The sequence below is a fragment of the Crocodylus siamensis genome, chromosome 1 (genome assembly GCF_052110815.1).
Source record: "Crocodylus siamensis isolate JL-2025a chromosome 1, ASM5211081v1, whole genome shotgun sequence".
NCBI lineage: Eukaryota > Metazoa > Chordata > Crocodylia > Crocodylidae > Crocodylus > Crocodylus siamensis.
In genome coordinates this window covers 278519438-278544910 of record NC_143395.1, presented here as the reverse complement: position 1 = coordinate 278544910, position 25473 = coordinate 278519438, and the positions used below count along the sequence as shown (strand labels likewise).

Here is a 25473-nt window from a genome sequence, read left to right as displayed (position 1 = left end):
AGAGCACAAGTCTTTTAGTTTCTTCTGTATTCACTGATTAATTTCCTAATAATTACCAGACAGTGCCTTTTTAGAGGCAGCTGATATCATACAGGTCCCATTTGTCTACTCACAGGACGAAGACCTGTAAGAGGAAGGAAATACAGAAGAGACTGCCATAAGGTTCTATTAGGCATGCAGGATTCTCTCTTTCTGCCCTCTCACTAGAGCGAGCTAGAAGGCCTGAGTTGGGAAACCATCTTGGGGGAAGAAAAAAAGAAGCAGAGATGAAAATGTATTGAACTGCTGCTCCCCATGCCAGCTATGATCTGCATACATTTTCCTGTTTTTAATTCCCTTTTTCACCCAACTGTCTAATTGTAGTGCTGGACCTATAACCTTTCTCTCTTGTTAACAGGGAGAGCTCTTAGTTTTGTGGAAATCTACAAATATTGTAGCCTGGAACTGTGCCCCTTCACCCACAAGTAATGGACAGGAGGTTTTAACCCTGGATGAGCCTAAGATCTTGCCTTATAGCCACCTAGAGCTACAACAGCTATCCTTTGTTCAGCACTTGATTGGATCCAGCTTCTCATTTAAGGGACTGCTTTGCCACTTGCCTCTGTAGTACAATAAACTGAACTTCCAATTTATAAGCAGCTACTAAGCAGCTAATAGTCCATGACTATCATTCTGACTGACTCATGGCCTTATCCTTTGGTTTCTAGTCTCTGGCTCTAAACATCAGCTTAATATTTTATCCACAGACCTTCTGCACCTGACCACAGTTGGCTATCTTGGATTTGCTTCTTGCTTCTGCACCCTAGCTGTTGACCTTCAATTCCCAATCTCTGCCTGGGTTCTTGGTTCTGGTTACCGGGTTGGTTCTAGCTACTATGCTAAATAACACTAGCATGCTGTGAAAGCATGAGCCAACAAGATTGGATCCAATTCAAAGCATTCCCATTGCCTATGAGTTCTAGAAGATGGAAGTCTGATATGAACCTATCTACAAGAATGTATTTGATGGGTGCCTAGAGCTGGAGTGGTCCACAGTGGTCTGCAAGAAAGTGAGGGCATTGAAATGGAGATCCTGTGCCTCTCAGTGTACTACTTAGTAGTATGGCTCCCACTGCTGTATGGCCAAAGGCTTCCCTCACTGCAGCTGCTCCTTGGACCCCTTGTAGTAAGGAGGGTTCCAGCACTGGGTGATGGTAGGCAGGGCACTGCACTAGGGGTGCCTGTCTTTTCCTGATTCTGCCACTGAGCTGCAGTTTGATCTTGGGCAAGTCACTCCCTCTATTTATGCCTCCATTTTGGTTCCACATCTTGTCCACTGAGACTAAATTCTTCAAGACAGGTCATCTCTCTCTCTCCCTCTCTCTCTCATGTATAATATGTGGGACAACAGGCCATCTTATTTCAGGCTCTAATAGTTTTCCATTCCTCCCCTGTTATTCATGTAACTCCAGGCTGCATTACTTTTCTTTCAGGATCTCTGGAGGGTTAGCAAGGTGTTGGGACATTTTTTGAAGGATCTTCTTGCTCTTTATCCAACTGTCTCCTTCCCACTGTCCACGATACAGAATGATAAATCCATAAATAGCCAAAAAGGCAGAGCTTCTCTTCTATGTGTAATGGAGAAATCTGACTGGGAATATGCTCCTGCCCACAGACCTTCGAACTCAATTCTACCCCTGCCAGCTATATGTTCTAAATACCCAAAGCCTGTTGCTTCAGCTATCTTACTGAAGAACTTGGAGCAAATAAAAAGATTTTGTTCAGGATGATGTGTTGAAAAAAATCAGCTGGGTTCATTTTATTGGCTAATGGCAGAATATTATTCTGTTTTATGAGGCACAGTCTGTACTGGTTTGATAGTGGGAATCTGTGAGGGTTTGTAAAGTTATTTAGTTGTTTTTATTTATTTGCTGTCACTTCATAAAAAGGTATTACTTGTGTCAAGTTAGCTTGTCACCTCTAGAAAGGGCCCAGCATTTTTTCTGAAGATAACAGAAGGGTCATATTTCTTATAAGCCGAACCTTGCTGTGCAAGTTCTTTTTGACATGAGCAGGGCTACCCCAACAAACTCAATGAGGTTAGATGGGATGTAAGGTGGAACATACTTAGCTTTCAATTTTTAGCTCCCACAATTGTAAATGAAACTAATCAACTTTGTTCAAACGTGCTAAAGGACTGAACCAAATAGAAGTTTTAAAAATACTTGATTTTTCTTGTATAAATCCAACTAAATACTAAGAGGGAGGGTCATTGGGTGACACATTGACTTCTGATGTAGAAAGCAGTAGAAGTTGTCATACAAATTTTCTTTGGAAATGCTTGCTGCTTTAATGCATGCTTTCATGTGTTTGAAGAATGGTAGTATGTGGTCTTGTAAAATCAGAATGCTATGCTTTCAGTCCCCAGGATTGATGGTCACCCATTCTTGGACAAGAGCTCTTAATAGATCCCAATCAAGTGCCCAAATCTTACCATTTTCAGGGTGATAAGAAAGAGGTATTTCATTTTCCAAACGATGTCCTAACTATAAACCATTGGATTCTTTCTGTTGAGGTCCCCTGGCTGGCCTCCCTCTGGCAGTAGTCATATTTCAGAAAGTAGTTTTGCTGAGGGAAATATCATTCCCTTTTTTTGAAAGTATCATTTTTTACTTTAACTAACTTATGTAAATAGTGCCTGGGGGGAATATGTACTTTAGAAATGTGTGTAGCAGTTTTTTATTAGAACAGTGTTACCATTGTAATACAGTGAAACCTGTCTTAAGACAGAATCTGGTAGGGCCAGGAAAAAGTCTTGGCTTAGCCAGATAGAAAAAGTTCTGGCTTAGATGGACTTTCCCAGCTCCTCTGCTTGGGGCTCACACTGCACGTACACACACAAAGCAGGTAATTACTTTCCATGATATACAGGGTGACTCTACAGATGGGCCCCAAATTTCTTTCCTGTTTCCATGTTAGACCAGTGTCCAGCTTTCACAGACTAAATACATGGTTCCCCTAAATCATGTTGCAAGTAGAAATTTTCCAGCTTTAGCAGGAAATGATACATTCTGTCTTGGGAAGGTTTCACTGTATTTATAGACTCGTATTTCAGTACAGAGTGACATGCATTAACGGCACCATTATAAGGAGATAAAATGATATAATTAATGCATATCCCACAAATTGCCCTGTAAATACAGATTTGCCTGGAAATTCCTGCTAATGAATTCCAACACTTTCTTTGATGTGGTGTTTAACACTCATAGACCTTTTGAAGGAAGTGGATTGTAAGGAGGGTCTTACAGAAAGGGACAAAGGTGTGGAATTTCAGGCCATGGAAAGATTTTCAGGTGTCCAAATAGGAAAAAACAACCGACAAAAATTCCAGATTAATATGCAGGGGCCAGGGAGTTGTGGTATATACAGACCAAGCATGGTGGGGATTGAGGGGGATAGTCAAAGAATGCTAAGATCCACCAATATATGGTAACCACCTTCAAGCTGATTCAGTACCAGGTTTCCCTAAACATTAAAATTGGGAAGCTAGAATTATGGAATTAGTTATGGTTGACTATTTCAACATTTAGTGCAACATGAAATAGCCCCACTGACTTCTGTGACACTACACTGACACATGCCAGATGGCAAAGTTGGCCCTGTTTCTCTACTCTGTCATGTCAATAGAAAAAACAATTATTGTTTTTCATTACAAAACATTTACACCGTTCTGTAAATTCATTACAGTTTCAAGTCCCCCAAACCATCCCTTCTACAGATCCCACTGAGTGCTTCAGTAAAGTATACCAGCAAATTAAAATGGATGAGGGTGAAAGCAAAGTAATTAAACCATACAAAGGCAATAGATTAAAACATGTTCTTTGCTTGCTGCTGTTAACACTATGCTTCTTGTACAGCTCAAGGGCTCACAAGCAGCTGATGACTGTGAACCAGTCTGGAGTTTGCCGCTACGGTTCTAAGACAGAATGCTGCTACGGCTGGCGAAAGAACAACAGAGGGCACTGTGAAGGTAATAATACATGATTACTGCCTCCTTTTTATGACTGTGAACTTATTTTTTAAATAATATGGCTTCCTTTGGGCCTGGCAGAAGTTACAGAAAGATTGTTATAAGAAGGTGCATGGCTTAGGAGCTAGAGCCCAGCTGCAGGGGGCTAGAGGGTAGTAGTCTGCCTTTCTAGAAGCACTGGGCCAGTTGACAGAGGAGATTGGCTAGCCCTAGAGGAAGTTAAAAACCCCAGGGAGGGGAGTAAGGAAAGGCTGTGGTGCTGAAGGCAAAGCACAAATCAGGGTTGCCGTTACAATCTGAGGCAGGACCACAGGTTTTGATTTATCTGTTTGTACATTTGTTTCTTTGATTGTTCATGTTGTTTTCCTGTGGAAACAAGTTTGCTCCAGGAAAAATAAACTGCCTGGTGACAGGAGTAACATCCTACTATAAATGAAGTGTAGGGTTTGAAAAAGAGATGAACTACAAGAGTAGGAAGAAAATAAGTATTAGAGACCATCTCTTGAAAAATGCAGAGCTAGATAAACAGAGCCAGCCAGTAAACTAGATTCCTAGACTTTTAAAGTCCTGGAGGGATCTTCTGGCCTAATCTCCTGCATAACACAGGCCAAGAGAATAGAAATGGATCATGCCTGTCCCATGGCATCTATTCGGTATTAATAGCAAGATCCAAAAAAGCAGCATGCAGCCACCTAAGCTATGTTTACAGCTATGTATATTATTGAGTAACATTCCTTATCTTCAGAAACCTACATTCCATGAGAACTAGGAGTTTTCAACTTCCTAAAAATCAAATGCAATGAAAGGGATTCCTTTTGAACATAACTTTTGTTTCCAGCCAGTTTTGTGGTCCAGAGAAAGAGATATCTTAATGAAGATTCAGTGGCTTTTATAGTATTTCCAAGCTGTTAAATGCATACCAATGCTAGGAAGAATATAATATAAAATCTCTCCCCAGCTGTATTTAGGCAAAGCACAATGGACTTATAAAATCTGAACTTTAGGAATCTATTTTTCAGATGCTGTATCTGTTGCCCCAGTGAGATTAGCATTGGAGCTCTGAACCTGGATAGAGTTTCAAATTATAACTCAATAAAATCAGCTTGGTGCTGTCCTTGCACCACAGGATAGTAGTGCCAGTAAAATGGCACTAGGCAAGCTGTTCGAGAAAATTATGCTGGCACACATCCATGAGGGGCCAGCAGGGGACTGCATGCTTAGGGGCAACCAACATGGGTTCATCAGTGGCAGGTCCTGTCAGACCAACCTGGTGGCCTTTTACGATCAGATCACCAGATCATTAGATGCAGGGGTAGCAGTGGATATAGTCTTCCTGGACTTCCGGAAGGCTTTTGACACTCTCTCTCACCCTGTTCTCATTAAGAAACTGGGGGGCTGTGGTGTTGACATCCACACAGTCAAATGGGTCGCCAACTGGCTGGAGGGCCGCACCCAGAGGGTGGTAGTAGATGGGTCCTTCTCAACCTGGAAGGACGTGGGCAGTGGGGTTCCGCAGGGCTCGGTCCTCGGGCCCACACTGTTCGCAATCTTCATCAGCGATTTGGACGAGGGGGTAAAAAGCACCATGTTCAAATTTGCTGATGACACTAAGATGTGGGGGGACATGGGCACACTGGAAGGATGCAACAGGCTACAATCAGACCTAGACAGGTTACAAGGGTGGGCGGACGAGAATAGGATGGGTTTCAACACAGACAAGTGCAAGGTGATGCACCTCGGGAGGAACAACTGACACCATACCTACAGGTTAGGGAACTCCCCTCTTGCCAGCATGGAGGCGGAAAGGGATCTGGGGGTCATCATTGACTCCAAGATGAACATGGGCCGGCAGTGTGGGGATGCAGTCAGGAAGGCCAACCGCACCTTGGCATGCATCCACAGATGCATCTCGAGCAGGTCCAAAGAGGTGATCCTCCCACTCTATGCGGCACTGGTCAGGCCGCAGCTGGAGTACTGTGTCCAGTTCTGGGCGCCACACTTCAAGAGGGATGTCGACAGCATGGAGAGGGTCCAGAGGAGGGCCATTCGCATGATCAGGGGGCAGCAGGGCAGGCCCTACGAGGAGAGGCTACGGGACCTGAACCTGTTCAGCCTCCAAAAGAGAAGGCTGAGCGGGGATCTAGTGGCCTGTTATAAACTAGTCAGGGGGGATCAGCAGGCATTGGGGGAGTCACTGTTCCCCCGAGCACTGCCAGGAGTGACCAGGAATAATGGTCACAAGCTGGCAGAGGGTAGGTTTAGGTTAGATATCAGGAGGCGCTACTTCACAGTCAGGGCGGCTAGGGTCTGGAACTAGCTTCCAAGAGAAGTGGTGCAGGCTCCTACCCTGGGGATGTTTAAGAGGAGGTTAGATGAACATCTTGCTGGGGTCATTTGACCCCAGTACTCTTTCCTGCAATGGCAGGGGGTCGGACTAGATGGTCTGCTCAGGTCCCTTCCGACCCTAGAAACTATGAAACTATGAAAATGCACTACCTGTAGGTCAGAGGGATTTCTCATTAATAATGATGTTGCATTGTTTGTGTAATCCTAATTCTGTTGCTGAAGAGCACACCAAAGTAAAAATGATAATATACAAAAGTAATTTAGAAGAGCAAATAGACCTTTTTTGAAGCACTATGATTATCTCTTACTAGTCTCCAGCTTTTACAATCTCTTAAATGCTGTCTTCATTTGGCTGACTTCTGATGCAAGTCAGCTACTATGCAAACCTAGATTCAAGTCATTCATGACTTCAGGTAATTTGGACTGAGTGACCCAAGTGTCCCTTCCAATCTTCTGTTCCTAAAGAATTGCTTTACAACAGTTCCCAAAGACAGGTTCAATTAAGAATTGCCAAAGGAAAAGCTATGTTTCTAGACTAATCATACTCACTTGAGCATCAGTTCTGCTTTCAGCCAAAAGTTTCAAACAGGGACATGGGTAGATCTAGCATATTGAAAAAAGGGTGTGTGGTGTGGTACATCATCACATAACAGTACAAATTTTTCTCCAGGTAAAAAGGAACTAGAAGCTTTTGGAATATGCTAAGGACCTAGAGCTATATTATTTATAGATCAAAGCAAAAACAAATACAACTTTATTGGACTGTACATTCTTTTGTTATATTATACATTTGTATTAAAAAAACCGATTAGGCAAATATAATAAAAAATGTTTCATTAGTCGTGGAGTCATGCACTTCTCTTTCAGGTTCATAAAACAAAGTCAAGCCTTCTAGAGCATCTTGAAAGTACATCCAACGCTTCACTGAAAGTTATTTCCACACCTGACTTAAAGTTTTAACTAGAGGTAAAAATAGTCTGCAGGGCTGTGAAATAGGAGCTACATTACCAGAAGCAGCAAATAGACAGCAGACCTACAGAAGAAAGAATGGCTTAACTAGTAGAAAATTAATACCATTAAAAAGGGGAGAGGGTCATTAACACCTGTGAAATGAAGAGTTGAGAAGGAATTGGGTAGATTACAATGAGCCATTAAGTCAAATCCTGTCTGAATAGAAATGTTGTTGCCACTGTCAGGCAGTCTGTTTTAAACTTTGAGCGGACCAGCAATCAAAGAGAGTGGGTGCACCTGTACCACTGTACTCTCCCCTTCTTCTTCTGCCCCCCAGATCTACCCTTACACAGAGAGATACCAAATTAGGTATCTAAATCTTATTTAGGTTCCTAAATAAATACTTGTGAGCACTATCATGAACAAAGGAAAATCAGGCTATTTATTTAGGTGTCTAAGGAAAAATAAAGGTACTTTAGCTATCAAGTTTTAAAAATTTTGGCTTTATTCTTTATTGGTGGAGCAAAAAAGTCATTTGGAGTGATACAGACTTTGAATAGCAAAAGCTGATATATTCTTCTAACACAATTCATCACGGACTTAAAAAATATAAGATACCTGCTTTTCAGTTCTGCAGTATACAGTTATGTATGGTCTGTGGTAAAAGTTAATACATTGTTATTGGTTGCAAGTTTGTGACCTATCAAAGCACTTGATTGAGGGTCTTATTCTGCAATTATTATTCAGCAATTCTTGCTGAGCGTCACTCCCCTTGGTAATCACATTGGCTAGGGACAGACATTGCACATAAACCAGCTTAAGTGATCATAAACTGGTTTAAACCTGTAACAGAACAGATGTTCAGTGCACATAAACCCATTTGAAAATGGTTGTAACCAGTTTGAGAGAAACCTGATTGAATGTAGTATCAGACTTAACTGATTTGGGTCAAACTGGTTTATGCAATGTCTGTCCCAGGCCCCTTGCTGGGGTAAACCAGACATCCCCAGCATCCCAGCATGCTCTCTGGGCTAGGTGGGTCTTTCTGTTCCACAGCAGGGCTGGCCCCTCCCCTCTGCTCCCTGGCTACAGCTCCAGCACAGACTGCAGGCTGCTCCCTCCCTTCCCCCTAACCACTACCTGCTAAGCAGGAATTCCCTCCTCCTCTCTGCCTTGCCAGCAATGTCCCTCTATCATTTTCTTAATGGGATGATAAACACTGAGTTAGGGGGTGATAAATGCAAGTTATCAATTCCCTGCTAGGCTAATCAAAGTGTCCTGCTGGGGTCTGGCTATATCCTCCCCCCATCCAGCTCAGTGCTTTGGAAGGGATGGGAGGGCTGCTCTAGCACTCCCTGGCTTCTAGCCTGAGCTACTGCAGGCATGTGCCTGGATATCTGTGCAGTTTCAAACCAATTCAATCTAGCCAGGTTAGACTAACCTGCAAAGATAGAATCAATTCAGGCTCAGGCTTTTTGAATGTCTGTCCCTAACCATTGACTTTGCTGTGGTTATTCAAAGAAGCTAGTAAAAGCCAAGCCCTAAATACCTGATGGTGGGGGAAAGGAAAAAGAGCAGACACGTGTTGACTAATAACAAAATAGATTGTAAATTGGAAGGCTTGAACTCATAAATTTATTTACACTTAACAGTGTGAGAAGGCCCATGCAGCCTGTACTAGTGAACCTCTTTTCTCTAAAAAAAAGAAACATTTTCCTGTCAGGAATTAAAGCTAGTTCATGTCTTTCCTTGTATCAGTCATATCTACTGCATATATCACACTAATGTAGAAAAGAGAAATTTTATATCCTCCTGACTGTCTCACTTCAGATTTTTTTTAATAGCAATATTTAACCATTTTCCTTGGATTAGACATAAAAATGCATTATACAGAAGCAAAATTAAGCATTTGGTTAGGAATTTAGAATGAAGACCTAGATTTCTCTGTATCACAGAGTACCAGGAGGCAGAAATGTATTGAAGTTCTCTTGCCATACTGTTAGTTTCTCCAGTATGTTTGTTCTGTCTGGAACCTATTTGTAAAAACCACTCCATATTTAAATTCACTTTACATAAAAAGATGTAATACTTCTTGACAATTCTGTCAGATAGCCGCTATAGTATTGGTGTAGCATGTCAGGCTCTATACTTAAAAAGCATTCAGACACTTCAGGAAAATTTTCTGTTCCAATTTATTTTCTGTGTAATCTCATTGATTTAGACTCCATTACCAGTTTTCTTAGAAATCAATCAAAATAGTGTTTGCATTCGCCCCACATCTGTAGTAATTTAAGCTGCTCTGGAAGGGATTAGAAAAGTTGATAACTCAGCAGTATTATATAGAAATAAAGGATTTGTGGTGATATGTGTGAAAGGACCTCCCAGAGCAGACAGGAAAAGGAAGAGACATGGAGAGAGGACAGCAAGGAAGAGATCAGAGGAAAGGGGAGAGAAATCTCAGATCAAGTATTATGAAAATAAACAACACTGAAATGCAGTCCCCAGTTACATATAACATTAGCACACTACTTATGAACAAGCTTGTGATAATAAACCGGATGAGTTTAGAAGATGTTCTTTTTCTTTCCCTTTAAAAAGTATGTACATGTCAGTTCTTAAGTGTCCAGTGTTTTACAACCCTTACATATTTCCTTTCACCTGCTCAGCCATAGCAAATAAACTGAGTGGATGAGGAATTTGAGCAAATATGTACTTTGTTTTAGTAGAGGCACTACAACTGCTTCAGGCAGAAAATGACTTCAGTTTTCTAGGGACCTTACACACTCCTTGCGCAGAAAGAAGGGAAGATGTTCTGGGAGAGGAAACTTGTGAAGCCACAATGCAACCTCTTATTGGCAGGGGATAGATAAGGAGAGAAGCGAAAGAATCTTTAAGATTAATTTTGTGGATTCAGCTTTATCCCAACCAGTGGCAGCACCTTATGGTATTTCTCATCCCCCAGCTGCAAAGCTACCAGCACCAACACCAGAAACACAAGAAAGCTGCTCCAGTGTAATTCTTTCTTTTGTGCTCAATTATCACTGAAGTCCTTCTTAACCCTTCTTTATACACTACCACTTAGTATCTTCTTCCTATCTTCTGTCCTGTATAGGCTAGCATAAAAATTTACTAGTGCAGGCAGGCCTTGATTTTGGTCCTTTCCAATTAAAATTTCCTCAGGGTGTTATGGATTGAAGCAGAAAATAGAAGGTTTCAGCTTATGCTGTAATGCAGAAATGTCTCCCTCCCTCACCCCACAACTACATCTTTCGTTTTTCTCTTTTTGTCCCTGCAGCCATCTGTGAACACGGGTGCAAGTATGGTGAATGTGTGGGGCCAAACAAATGCAAATGTTTTCCTGGATTTACAGGGAAATCCTGCAGTCAAGGTCTGTACACGTTATAGTTGTTCTCCAAAATACTGTCATTCTATATGATCTGTCTCTTTTTGGCTTCTATGCCCTATGGGAAACTTTAGGATCATCTCTTTGTTTGCAGTTGTTTAATTGAGGTTCTCAAAGGCTAACAGGTTGGTAGGCTTAAATGAAAATGTTCTAGTTGTGAATTGTTCCCTCAGCACTGAAACAGCAAACTTTAGGTGCCACCTCCTACAATTCACTCCAGTGCCCTAAATTAGATGTATGCATTCCCTTTTATAGTGCCTAGGGAGAGCTGACCAGCTGCAGAATGAAAAGAGCAGATGGGATCCACAGCAGCCAGCATACTGAGTAGAGACTTGCCTAAGTTAACTCAGAAAACAGAGAAGACTCTGTGTGAAGTCCATCCTTCCCTATAGCATAAAGGCCTAATTCTAGGTTGCGGAGGCATCTATTGCAGGCCAGGATTGATAGCCCCAAAACCTCTCCTGCTGTTAAGCGCCTTATTTATTTCAAAAAATGAGGCAGGGCCCCTTGTTTCTTTTAAAAGGTATGTGGAGGAAGAGGTGGTGTCACTTCTTTTTTTTCTTTAAAGCATCTGATAGTTACAGCACTTGCTTAGGATATGGGAGACCTTGGGTCAATGTCCTTCTCTGCCTTGTCACACGCACACCATAATGGTGGCATCGATGCGCGAGGCACCAAGATGGCGAGCCCCACCCTTCTTCCCCGCAACCATCACAAAAGGGTAAAACAAACGCTGCCATACCACTACTTTCATTATCAGAGCGTCACCATCATAGGTGAGGTCAGCTAGTCTGTAACACCAAATAAGGCTGGGACACAGAACCCTGAGAGGTGATAGGTGAAAACAGCCAGCTCACCACTGAGCGCATCACCTGAGTGATATAAGGGAGCACACAGCTGCACCCAAGCAAGGTCGTTCATCACCTGCTTCGATTATCACAAGGGACACTAGCCTGATCACCTAGCTTCCACCTCCCGTTTGCAATTAGCAACCGCCGAATGCGGCTTCATTGCCGGCCCTGACACGATTAGCAGTCTACTTCTCTGCATCTCATTTCTCTCCTTAACGCTCACTATGAGTAAATAAACCTCTACCTTCAACTACTCTCCGCCTCCATGACTATCATCTCACCTCCAGTCTCTTCGGGTGGCATGAGCTGGACTCGCGTTAACCATCCCATAGAGAGCTAACCGGCCCTTCTAACCCCTCCATTCTGGTCCCTTGCGCTGCAATCAGACAGCAGCTTGACATGCCTGAGCAGGCTAAACCCACCTGAGAAATGCCCTAACTCCCAGGATAGAAGGCATGGTGGGATAGGGATGCTCACCACTCCTTCTGGGGAGCTGTGCTGCTTCACAAGAAAAAAGTGAAGGTTCATTGATCCAGAAAGACAGATTAAGAATGAATAGGAGTGCCTAACTAGTTGTTGGAGAATTCTGTTCATAGTTTCATAGTAGCTAGGGTCAGGAGGGACCTGAACAGATCATCTAGCCTGACCCCCTGCCACAGACAGGAATGAATGCTGGGTTCACAAGACCCCAGACAGGTGATCATCCAACCTCTTTTTGAATTTACCCAAGGTGGGGATGAGGACCATAGTTTCATAGTTTCTAGGGTCGGAAGCGACCTGAGCAGATCATCTAGTCTGACCCCCTGCCATGGCAGGAAAGAGTACTGGGATCAAATGACCCCAGCAAGGTATTCATCTAACCTCCTCTTAAACACCCCCAGGGTAGGGGCCTACACCACTTCTCTTGGAATCTGGTTCCAGACCCTAGCCACCCTGACTGTGAAGTAGCACCTCCTGATATCTAGCCTAAATCTACCCTCTGCCAGCTTTTGACCTTTATTCCTGGTCACTCCTGGCAGTGCTCAGGGGAACAGGGACTTCCCCAGTGCCTGCTGATCCCCCCTGACTAGTTTGTAACAGGCCACTAGATCCCCCCTCAGCCTTCTCTTCTGGAGGCTGAACAGGTTCAGGTCCCATAGCCTCTCCTCATAAGGCCTGCCCTGCTGCCTCCAATCATACAAGTGGCCCGCCTCTGAGATGTTAAGTGATTTGCCCAAGGGTACACAGTAAATTTCAGGCAGAGCTAGGTATGGAACCCAGATAGCCAAATTCACAGTCCTGTGCTTTAGCCACAAGACCATCCCTTCCTTTCTACTTCCCTAGGAAGTTGGTTCCAGATTCTGGCCACCCTAACTGTAAAATATTGTCTCCTGATCTCTAACCTAAACCTATTCTTCATCAGCTTACCATTGTTCCTTGTCACACCAGGTGGTGCTGGGGAGAATAGGGCTCTTCCCATTTGCTGATCTCCCCTGATGAGTCTGTAAGCAGCCACCAGGTCCCCCCTCATCCTCCTCTTGCCGAGGTTCAGGTCCCTCAGTCTCTCCTCATAGGGCCTGTCCTGCTGCCCTCTCACCAAATGCATGGCCCTCCTCTGAACTCTCTCCAGGCTGGCCACATCCTTATTAAAGTGTGGCACCCAGTACTGGACACAGTACTCCAATTGCAGCCTGACCAATGTTGCATAGATGGGGAATATCACCTCTCTGGACAGGCTTGTGATGCATCTTTGGATGCATGACAAGGTCTGGCTGGCCTTGCTGGCTGTGGTTTGGCATTGGCGGCTCATGTTCACCTTGGAGTCAATAATGACTCCAAGATCCCTTTCTGCCTCTGTGCTTTCAAGAGGGGAACTCCCCAGCCTGTATGTATGCTGTGGATTCCTCCTCCCAAGGTGCAGCACCCTGCATTTATCTACACTGAACCCCATCCTATTCTCATCTGCCCACTTTTGTAGTCTATCTAAATCTAGTTGCAGCCTCTCTTTCCCTTCAAGTGTGCCTACCTCACCCCACATCTTAGTGTCATCAGCAAACTTGGACAATGTGTTTTCAACCCCCTCATCCAAGTCGCTGATGAAGATGTTAAACGGTGTGGGCCTGAGGACTGAGCCCTGGGTTACCCCACTGCTCACAACTCACCAGGTTGAGTACAACCCATCCACCACTACTCTCTCGGTGCGCCCCATCAGCCAGTTTTTTTACACATCCAACTGTGTAGGCATCAGTGCCACAGTCACTTAATTTATTAGTTGTGGGGAGACTTGAGTTCTGGTTTCTGGTACAGGATTGTCCATGCATTTTACACAAAAGAGTCATTTGATAAATACATAAATGGCATTAGAACCAGGGACTGGAACCTTAAACTCATGCCTCCCAGGTAAATGCCCTAGCCACTAAGATGGAGAGTCATGGTCCCATTCATTTACCCAGTGAAGGTTGAATTCATTGCTGCACTGTTTCAATAGAAATGGTGAAGAGTGACTCCATCCCTGCCTGAATTCCACCCAAGTCCCATTTTAGGCACCCAAGTCCTTTTGGAGATTGGATGGGTACATGACTTGCTTAAGGTCACACAGGAAATCTGTGATGGGACAGGAAATCAAGCCCTGGCTCCCTTACCTCTAGGCAACTATAAATAATTCATTATCCTGATTTTAAAGTGGGGCACTCTAGCTCTGAAACTGGCACAAGGTCATACAGGAAGCATGCATAAGGACTAGAGACTGTACCCAGAACTCATAAAGCCTGTACTCACTCCTTTTCCAGCCTCTCAGAATGGATTGCTGAACACATTCTTTCTCAGGATTCAGGAGCAACTCTTCTTTGTTTGCACATGCCAATCTGAATTTTTGAGAACACAGATATGACAGTGTCCAAAATTGTGCATTCAGAAAGTTGAGTGCTCAGTTTTGGCTTTTGCCGGCTACTTTTAATTACTTGGAACTATAACAGCAATACACATTTTCAAGTGGTAGTGTAAAATGTATGACAAAGAATAACAAATGTTTGAAGTAATTAAATCATGCTGCCTCTTTTCATTGGAATCAGCTAGTATGAATGCATTTGCAAGTACCTTGCTAAAAACTGTGTGTGTCTGTAGACATGCAGAGAGGCTGCTCTGATGCACTGTAATTACAGCGCATCGGAGCAGACTTGATTAACTGAGTCTGCCGGAGCGTGCTAATTAGCACACCTTCAGCAGCTTTCACATCTCATGTGTCAGTGTCCCCATGCTTCAAAATGGTGGCGGGAGCACTTTAAAACCATTTTGAAGCGCAGGAATGCCAGTACATGTGATACTATGGGCACTTTAATTAAAGTGGCTCTTGGAGCCGCTGTAATGAAAACGCCTCCCTTATCCCCTAAGCACGTGTTTAAAGGCCCAGTATGATCTCTGGGAATATTCCTTTAGCCATCTGTATGACTGTACAGATGCTGATATAATTAGAACTAGAACTGACTGTGCTCAGCCCTCTGAGCATTGTGACTTTACTGAAATCACATTACTTGGCTGGTATATTGTTAAACATACTGATGTATTTTGTAAATGAACTCTAACTGTTCGCTTGCTAAAGAGGTTTCAAGGGAGGAAAAGAACAGTTGTCAAACAGCCCATGGAAGGCACAAACATATATAAGAAGACTGATGCCTCCATTGTCAGCAGTGAATGTTACACCATGCAAATTAGACCTAGCAAGTTGTTTTTTTTCCTTCTTCACCAGCTAATTATAGGGGAGCTTGAAAATTGTATGATTTCTTTCTTGTCCTATCCAAATTCTATTGGAATGTTTTGAGAATGGGATTTAGAAGCTTGCTTAGAGAAATCATTGCCATCACAGAATCAGACAATTTCTAGAACACAGTCTCTTGTATTCTCTCAGGCATTTGTGCCATAAGAATAATACAGGTGATATTTGTCCCTTGAAATCCTTTAGTCAATTTTATCTCAGGCTGACTAAATATTCTTAGACTTTTATGCTCAGTTTTCACTCTTGTTTTGGCACGGAGGTTGGGTAGGGGACTAAGAAATCTTCAGTTAAAATGTGAAAACTGAGCAAGAGCCACTTTTATTAAAGTGCACCCCCCCTACCCCATGTGTAAAGAGCATGTGTAAAGATGCCCATAGATCATAGAAAAGTAGGCCTGGAAAGGGGACCTCAGAAGTTCATCGTCTAAAGGCAGGATCATCCTTGACTAAACCATCTCAGCTAAGGATCTGTCTAAAACCTGCTCTTGAAAACTTCCAAGGCTGCAGATTCCACAGTTTCTCTAGGTAGCCTGTTCCAATGGTCTCCCTCATAGTCAGAAAGTTCCTACTAATCTCCAACTTCAATTTCCAGTGCTGCAGCGTGAGGCCATTGCTCCTACTCCTGACCCCTACAGTCACAGAGACTGCAGCTTTTCTCCTCACTGGACATGTCACCCTACCTTACTGTAGCGACGTGCTACAGCAACATAGTGGTCATGTGTCACACATCACCAGCTGCTACTTCACCACAGAGGCAAGCTGCCTCATTTTAGCACATCACTATAGCAAAGTAGCGGCTAAAAATAACCACGCATCTCAGAAGAAGCACTAAAGCACGGCGCAGTAACAACATTGTTGTAGGGCGACATGTAGATGTGCCCACTCTTTGCAGTCCAGTTGATGGTTCCAGACACTGTGCTGAAGTTCGTCAGGTGCTGCAGACTGTACACATTAACTCTCCTAGCACTCGCTCCGCCAGATGGTCTGCTAAATTCCTTTCTGACGAGGGGTTGGCTCACTCTCTATCCCAGGACTTTCCCTTTGGAGATTTGAAGACATGAGGCAATGTTATAAATATATAGATCTTTAAAACAAACACAAAAACCCTTGCCCTCATTTTTTTCCAATGATTTCTGCAGATATGAATGAATGTGGATTGAAACCACGACCCTGTGAGCACAGGTGCATGAATACTCATGGCAGCTACAAGTGCTATTGTCTCAATGGGTACATGCTCATGCCAGATGGCACATGTGCAAGTAAGTAACAGATAATATTAAACAAGTGCTTTTTACTTACTGATAGCTAATTTATTTGTAACGGGGACGTAGGCTTCAGCTCTCCAATGCTTTCTTGCATTGAAGGATGTGCTCTTCCTTTTCAACATTTTTAAAAGTATAAATTAAACCAAGCCATGCATGGTCCTGGGTATACATGAGGCATAGTCGGGGCTGAGGCCCCCATCAGTTGCACGACTCAGTCCTGGCTAGACATGAGGAGCCAGACTGAGAGCCCCATGTGGGCTGGGGTTTTCATGCACCACACTCCCCCTCCTCACCCCCCACCTCCAGCCTTGAGTATCACAGTAGTTGAAATCCTCAGGGCTTGGGGTTTTCATGGTGGGCAAGACTTACCCTTGCAGCTGGGGGTCCTGTCAGCTGACAGAGCTTCCAGCTTCAGGGGAGACCCTGCTACACATGCAAATTAAAACTGAATAGCAACCAGCTATAAAATTAGTACATATTTTCAAAGTCTAACTTCATAGCTGGTTGGAGCTTTTAATTGTGTGATAGCTACTTTGCACATGTAGTTGGTCTTTGTTAAGCCAGTTAATTGTATGGTAGCTGTAACATCTCGAGGGGGGCTTAGTGATTTTTCACAGCACTTAATAAACCTTTTTTTTTAATAGCTTATGTTCTCACACTTTGGAATGATCTTGTTCTACCCAGAGTGAAAGTGCCAATTTAGTATCTGTCCAGTACAATCTTAGATGACTCAAGCAATGGTTTTGGCAGTTCTTCCCCTGGAAGATTTTTCCACAATATATGATTTTCCCTTGATACTTAGCCTGCATTTTCCTGTACCTATTTTAATTCAATTATTCTTTATTAGGTCTTTTCACACCACCCTGAACCATGACCTTTTCCTGATGTTTACATCCTTCATCCAGTTACCATAATAGGTCTATGCACATTTATTCAGCTGTCATTTTTCTAACTAGCTTCCTCATTTTCCTCTAAGTCGGTGCTTGATGGAAAGTTTCTTCCTATCCAACCACATTTTGCAGACTTAAAGAAGTTCAGACTGGAGCAGAATGGAAATTTTTCAAGGCACAAAATTTTGTCATAAAATGCTCATTGAATGAGCCTGAAATGTTTTGTTTAAAACATCTTGCATTTGACAAGTTTGCACTAAATCCAAGGCAGGGTTCTGCAGAACCACTCCTAGCAGCCTGCCCCAGCTCTGTAGATCCAGGACTTGCAGGGTCTGTAACCCTTAAGCAGATGCACCATGTAGACATGGACCTTTTGCAGATTTGCCCTGGAATCCTGGGCTTCTCACTCTGAGGAGCCCGCCTTATTCATAGATTCATAGATTCATAGATGCTAGGGTCGGAAGGGACCTCAATGGATCATCGAGTCCGACCCCCTGCATAAGCAGGAAAGAGTGCTGGGCCTACATTACCCCAGCTAGATACACATCCAACCTTCTCTTGAATACCCCCAGGGTAGGGGAGAGCACCACCTCCCTTGGGAGCCCGTTCCAGACCTTGGCCACTCGAACTGTGAAGAAGTTCCTCCTAATATCCAGTCTAAATCTGCTCTCTTCTAGCTTGTGGCCATTATTTCTTGTAACCCCCGGGGCGCCTTGGTGAATAAATACTCACCAATTCCCTTCTGTGCCCCCCTGACGAACTTATAGGCAGCCACCAGGTCGCCTCTCAACCTTCTCTTGCGGAGGCTGAAAAGGTCCAGTTTCTCTAGTCTCTCCTCGTAGGGCTTGGCCTGCAGGCCCTTAACCATACGAGTGGCCCTTCTCTGGACCCTCTCCAGGTTATCCGCATCCTTCTTGAAGTGCGGCGCAGTACTCCAGCTGCGGTCTGACCAGCGCCCGATAGAGGGGAACTATCACCTCCTTGGACCTATTTGTCATGCATCTGCTGATGCACGATAAAGTGCCATTGGCTTTTCTGATGGTTTCGTCACACTGCCGACTCATGTTCATCTTGGAGTCCACTAGGACTCCAAGATCCCTTTCCACTTCCGTGCCACCCAGCAGGTCATTTCCTAGGCTGTAGGTGTGCTGGACATTTTTCCTCCCTAGATGCAGCACTTTGCATTTCTCCTTGTTGAACTGCATTCTGTTGTTTTCTGCCCACTTGTCTAACCTGTCCAGGTCTACTTGCAGCTGCTCCCTGCCCTCCGGCGTGTCCACTTCGCCCCATAGCTTAGTGTCATCTGCAAACTTGGACAGAGTACATTTCACCCCCTCGTCCAAGTCGCTGATGAAGACATTAAAGAGTATCGGTCCAAGCACCGAGCCCTGCGGGACCCCACTGCCCACACTCTTCCAGGTCGAAACCGACCCATCCACCACAACTCTCTGGGTGCGACCCTCCAGCCAATTCTCCACCCACCGGACTGTGCAGTAATCCAAGTCACAGCCCCTTAACTTGTTCACCAGTATGGGGTGGGATACCGTGTCAAAGGCCTTCCTGAAGTCCAAGTATATAGGCCAATCCTGAAGCTGGGGACCCTGGAAGAGCTGTAAGAACAAAAAAGGCTTTTTGTCCTGGAAGTTGGATTTGAAAGCCTGGGAAGCCTCGGCCTGAGCTTTTGAAAATGCTGTAAGAATTTCCTTTTTGGGTAAGCATTACTGAACAGAACAAGGATGAGATTATTTTTTAGGGAGTTTCTGTTTTATCTGATGTTCCAATTCCCTTTTAAATTGTTTTGGCCCTCTTGTGTGCTCACCTGCTTTTAAGTTATTCTGTTTTTCTTATCGTACATTGCCCTGAGCTTTTGTTGGGAAGGGCAGCATATAAATAAATAACAGTAAGTAAACTCTGTGTCTGCAGCCTGGGAGCAGTTCAGTTGCTGGGTCTGCTCCAAAGCCAGGGACCTTGGAAGAACACAGGCCCTAGGGTAATCCCCCTGGTGGGAATGCAGGATCTGTGGCTCTGGGACAGACCCACAAAACATAGGGCCAGGATCCTGGGATTTCAGGGCAAAGAGCTATGACAGCCATTCAACGTCTCTGCCTGGAGGATGGAGCTTGGAAGCCTGGGGAGTCCCAGCTCTGACTAGGGTTTAATTCCTTGGGTTCTGTGGCTTAGTTGGAGCCAGGGCTATGAGCTTCCAGTGTCCTTGCTACAGAGTCAGGACTTCAAGCTGGGACAGACTACCAAATCGGTCACTCTGGGGTAGTCTGCACTGGTATTGTTGGGTAGTATGCACTGGAATGATTTTCCAGGAGCTATAGAGCCTGTCACTGTACAGAGAGACTGCCAAGCTTCCTATTAGGAAGAGGTTGATACTGTTGCATTTATTGCTTTATATTCAGGAGCATGCCAATCTTTCATCTCAGCTGAGCAGAACCCATTGGCACATGTTATACCCCTGCTTAATGGTGGCAGTATGACCTTCATGTCTGAGTTCTGAGGGGGTTTTTAGTAGTTGCCAAACAGCAAAATTTTCTAAACTGATTGTAAAACTGCTGTGCAGTCTGCTTTAAGGTTGCTCTAAAGAGTCACCCATGAGTCTTTGTGACCCTGGAGTTTTTTTAGCATGGCCCAAAACATTTTCTGTCTGAAAGCAAAAACCTATCCAGTTTAGGGCAATCTACCATGCCATGATACCCAACTTCCACTAAAATTGGTAGAAATGGAATATGTAAATCTAAGGGCAAAAGTTAGCCTGTAGCAAAGAACGGTTTGGTCCCAAATTAGGCTGCACTGTGAGTGTTTTAAATTCAGGGGTTTGTGAAGGGCCATCTCTAACCCCAAGAAATCAGTGTCTTGTCCTCGACAGGTTCTACAGATTTATATATTATATATCTTATATTATATACTGTATGTAAAACCTAATGACAGTGGGCATCTGCCGGGCCTGGGGGACATATTTTGTTTTGGAAACACGGTCGTTGGAAGTTTTATCAGACTCTCTGGTTGCAGAATACTGAAACAAACTTTTGGTTTCAGTTTGGTTCAGCGCACAATCAATTTTTAAGTAATTTCCTATTAACTGAAAACCCTGTTTTTTCAGCCATCTGTATTTCAAACTGACATCCAATACCCTTGTGAGTTCATCCAAAAGGTCCCCTGTCCTCTCTGCTCTACTAATTTTGACTCACTTTTGGGTGCAAACTAACATGCTTATAAAATGAAGTAGCACTTCTCTGAGACTACTGTAGTTTCATTTCAGTTAAGACCACAAGACTTATTTTTACTTGCCCAGTTAGTACTGAGGTCACTGGCTTTTGGAAGCCAGCATGGGTGAAATTCTGGGGGGATGAAATCTTCAGGGATACAAATCTCCACAGCTACATTCAGTAGGTCCCTTTTCTTTAGGAGGAATAGACACATATGTAAATTAGTATTAAGAACTATAGAGCTAGGAGGAGAGGTAAAGAAGAAAAGAATGTCTCCATTATAAAGCAGTTCACAAAATAAAAATGTCAGAGGACTGTATTAAACCACTGGTGCCTAGACCTTTCCAAGCTGTGGACTGGATGAGCGGTGCAGGGGTGGTATGGGAGCTGGATCCGGTTCACAGGCTCAGTCCATGGGCCCAATCTGGTGCAAGATTGGCACCTGGGCATATTGCTATGCATGGTCCTAGCTTGACAGACTGCATTGGGCCCTGGTCCCACATGCTGAATTTGGCCCACTACCCTAGTCTCAACCCTGCATACCAGATTGGGTCCACCATCTTGGCCCTGGCCTCACACACAATAGATTGGGTCCATTGGCCTGGTCCTAGCCCCACACACTGGATCAAGCCTTCTGTCCTGGCCCTGCACATACCAGATAGATTCCACTGCCCAGTTCCCAGTCCATGTGCTGAGTTAGGTCCACATCCCTGTCTCTGCATGCCAAACTGATTCAGCACACAGTCATGTCATCTGGCCTCTGGGGCTAAGAAATACGGCAGTGTGGGAGCAGTGCTCCTTACTGCCAAATTTCAGACCTGTTGGGAGCGCTGGGGGCTAGATGAGACAGTGCTGTGGGCCAGAGGTTAAGTGCTGCTGTATTAAACCCACTATCTAAGTTTGGTAAGAATTGTTATGTGGGATCAGGCTAGCGCTCCATCTAGTCCATCACAGACAACTGTAGAATAATATGTTCTAGAGAATTTCTTTCTGTCCTTTGTCACTGTAAAGTTGTCTTATGTTCTGAAATAGTATTAATAATCCCTCAGATTTGTTGATCTTTTCTATATAGTGCCATGGTGAGTGTTTTCATCTATGCTTCAGTGACTTCAGTGATACTTCTCACTTCTCTTCAGAGAGTAAACAAATGATTTTAGCATGAGAAAAATGAAAATGAATTTTAGCATAAGAAAAAATCTAACAGGAGTATGTAACCTATGCATTCAAGAAGCATATATTACATTCATGCACATATGCATACATTTGGCTTGTTTATATACTTTCAGATTCTGAAAGAGGCAATATTTCTCATAAAGAGTTAGTTAGTTAGTTGTGTTAATCTGAAGTCAGGCAGAAAGCAGGGTAGATACGCACCTTATAGACTAAGTAAGTCTGTCCCCCCTTTTTTCTGTACATTAAATCATTAAATCTTTTAACACAAACAACTGGCTAATATTCAGGTTTTAGTGGGTTGTTCCCAATAGGGGGTGAATTGAATGATGAATCCGGTATTTCCTTGATATAATTCTATTTATTTACAAAAATATTCACACAGCTCCTAATGAATAGTTGTTAAGAACAATGGGAGTATTTTGTTTTGCTAAATGTAAAGCTAATTTAGTAAATGGGTTAGTCTGATTCCAGTCTAACGAGCACTTCTATTGCCAGATTCCAGGACATGTGCCATGGTGAACTGTCAATATGGATGTGAAGAAATCAAAGGGGATGTGCGGTGTCTATGTCCATCAACCGGACTTCAGTTGGGACCTAATGGAAGAACATGTATAGGTATGTTTAGTGGGTTATATTTTTCCCTTCTAAATTTGTTTTCTACAGGACCATTTAGAACAGAGGTGGACAAAATGGCAGGTCTGACCGGTGGCCGGACTCCATTTCCCAGCAGTCCCTGCCCGCATCACTGCAGCAGGTTTTTGTGGAAGACCCAAGAGCTAGGGTTTCCATGGAGACTGGCCCCAGGTGGGAAGGGAGCTGCTCCAGGGCTGGAGATGGGATTTTGCATGGGTGACAATGGTTTGGAGCAGGGCAGAGCTGCGATTCACTGCCTGCACACCCCTGTCTAGGGCATGGGGCATGTGGGCAGTGGATCGCAGCTCTGCCCAGGCTCCAGAGCATGCTGCCACTGCCACAAGTTTCTAGCCCCGGAGCAGCTCCCCACCCAGCTGTGTGCCCTGCCAGTTCTGGTGGGGCCAGCCTCCATGGAAACCTTGCCCCCTGCCCCCGCTGTCACAGCCCTGCCACTCCTGGGGTCTCCATGGAAACCTGCCACAATGATACAGGCAGGGGCTGCTGGGAAATGGAGTCTACCATGGGCCTGATCCAGCCTGGGAGCCAGACTTTGCCCACCCCTGATTTAGAACAAGTCCTACATCTTAAAGGGCTTTGAACTGAAGCTGGGGCAAAACTAATTAGTATTGAGCTCTTCCTGTAGGCTCCAGGTTAGAGCCTTATATTATTTTTCAACGTAATTATCCATGCTATTTTGAATATTAAAGGACACTATAGTTTTATTCTATGGCCAGTCCCATCCCTTACAAATGAATGCTTCTTTTGTGGTAGGGTCAGAGTGTTTATTTTAACATAGTTTGGGATATTAAATGAAAGAATAGCTTCCATCTCAAATCAAATACCAATTCTTTCAATTTACCTTATATGGTTAGACAGAAAAATTCCTGCCAGAAAATGGAACTATGTATTTTTTGTGTTATATGAACTGTACATTGTAAATACAATTCATCTGATTTTTGCTGCAGGGTATAGAGGCCTTGCCTTAATGTCACATTGTCTAGGGAGTTGTTATGTGAAACTGCAATTGTGGACTTACTCTGTTGCAATCTGATTTCTCAGTTCAGTGCTATAATATAAGGCAAGACCACCACATTGTGAAACCTAAAAGGGCAAGGGCTATTTCTTACTGAACTTAAATGAACATCTTTAAACAACTTTGATCATTTTCTGGATGTTGAGTGAACCTGCCAAAATCAGGACTCTTCCACAGAATACAGAGCACGTAGCAAACTCAGCAGTCCCAATTATCAACAGCCTTAAACTACATACCGATAGAAGGCTGGGGTTGCTGTTGCTCAGAGATGCATCATATATCTACATGGCTTTGAAATTTTACAGGATCAGAACAGAACATACGTGTCATGATGTTTAAATTGCTTTTCAAATCAGAAGAAATGTTTAAGATTGTTGAATGAGTCATATTTATATCATCTCCTTAAAAAAGAGAAAACAGGAAACAATGTTCTCCTCTACCAGGTTGTGGCCAGGCTTACACAGCTGGACAGCGGGGTCAGGGGTCTATTCTACCCTTTATTCCTGTACACACATGTGGGCTGCTCATACCAGGAAGTGAACAGAGCTTTAGCTTTACACTGTCAGTGCACTGACTTATACACTGGACATGTAGGTTAATTGCATAATGTAGAGAACTTATAATTCCCCATGTTACAAATTTAACAGAAGTAGTAGACTGGGAATCATAGGATTAAGACTGCACATAGACCAGCATAATAAAACATGGCCCCTTGCTCCAGACTAAACCACAGCTGAGTCCACAATGGAGATGTTCAGTACACAATGTTTGCTTCACAGAATTTGGGGATTCACTGTTAGGGATGACTGAAAGACTAGGACAAAAGGCCTTAAGTTTATTCCCAAACTGGAAAACTGAATAGAATTTTGGTTCAGTTCAATCCCAATATTTTGTTTCTAGTTTGGCCTTTCTTTTTTTAGTTTACAGTACAACTTGACATGAAAACCCTCTTCAAAGCTAAAACCTAAAATTTGCATTAAAAGATATTGGAATGTGATGTCTTAACAATTTAGAAAAAATTTCAACATTTCTTTTGGGTTGGAAAATATACCAAAACCAAATCATACCATTTCTGTTTAACAAATAAGCATTTTGTAGGGGGAAAGTGGTCAGAAATTTCTCAAATACTTTTAATGAAAAATTTGTAAAACTTCTAGTCTAGTTAGGCAACTTTTGAAAACTGAAATGAAAAAGTGAGAAAATGTTATTTCCTACAGTTGGTGACAGGACAATAGAAAGACTGTCCCTTCTATAAATATTATTACTTGTTAAAATGCCTCTAACATATAGATGATATGGACTATTTCTCATTTTTATTGCACCCATCACAGTGGTATCTTGTCACACTACAAGCAATTTGGATCCACATGTAGATTATGAAAAGAAAGCTTAGGATGGGATATCCCAGAGGAACAGGGACATAACAGTAGCTATTTAGTTTCAGATGTTGCTGAGCAAAACATTTTAAATGAATGAACTCTACAGCCTAAAGAATATTTTGCATAATGGAGAGTTTTAATTAACATATCAAACAGACAAGAAATTAATTTTAACTTTATTAGCAAAAACAGAATTATGCACAACCTTTCAAGAAAAAGATTATTTACCAACCCATAGACCCTGCTCTAAAGAGGGACAATAACTATATAAGTTGATCTTTTGCCGCACGGCTGCAACAGCAAGTCATACATGAATTTCATATGACCTGAGAGCATTTTATTACTTTTAAGAGCTAAGAGTAGACCCATATGGATACTTGGCTCAGCTTCCAAACAATAAACATGCTATGGTGGGAATATTATTTCTCTGCTCAGAAATGAAATTAATATGTGATGGCCCATTTTTAATGTATCAGCAGGATTCTCTTATCCAGCCACCCATTGTAGTTTTATTATTAACAGTTGTTTGAATTATTTAAGAGCTTTTTGAAGTTAGGCATTCAGGCAGTGTTGGA

General features: G+C 43.2%; 1 protein-coding gene across 3 annotated transcripts in view; it reads left to right on the top strand.

The window, feature by feature from the left end:
- The window catches only part of EGFL6 (EGF like domain multiple 6), a 72277-nt gene that overhangs the window by 8131 nt on the left and 38673 nt on the right, over nt 1-25473 (top strand). For all 3 annotated transcript variants that reach the window (XM_090063490.1, XM_090063507.1, XM_090063498.1), the window contains exons 2-5: nt 3897-4009; nt 10602-10694; nt 16450-16569; nt 22349-22468. In XM_090063490.1, the coding sequence (XP_089919616.1) occupies nt 3897-4009; nt 10602-10694; nt 16450-16569; nt 22349-22468 (446 nt within the window). The remainder of the gene's footprint in view (nt 1-3896; nt 4010-10601; nt 10695-16449; nt 16570-22348; nt 22469-25473) is intronic.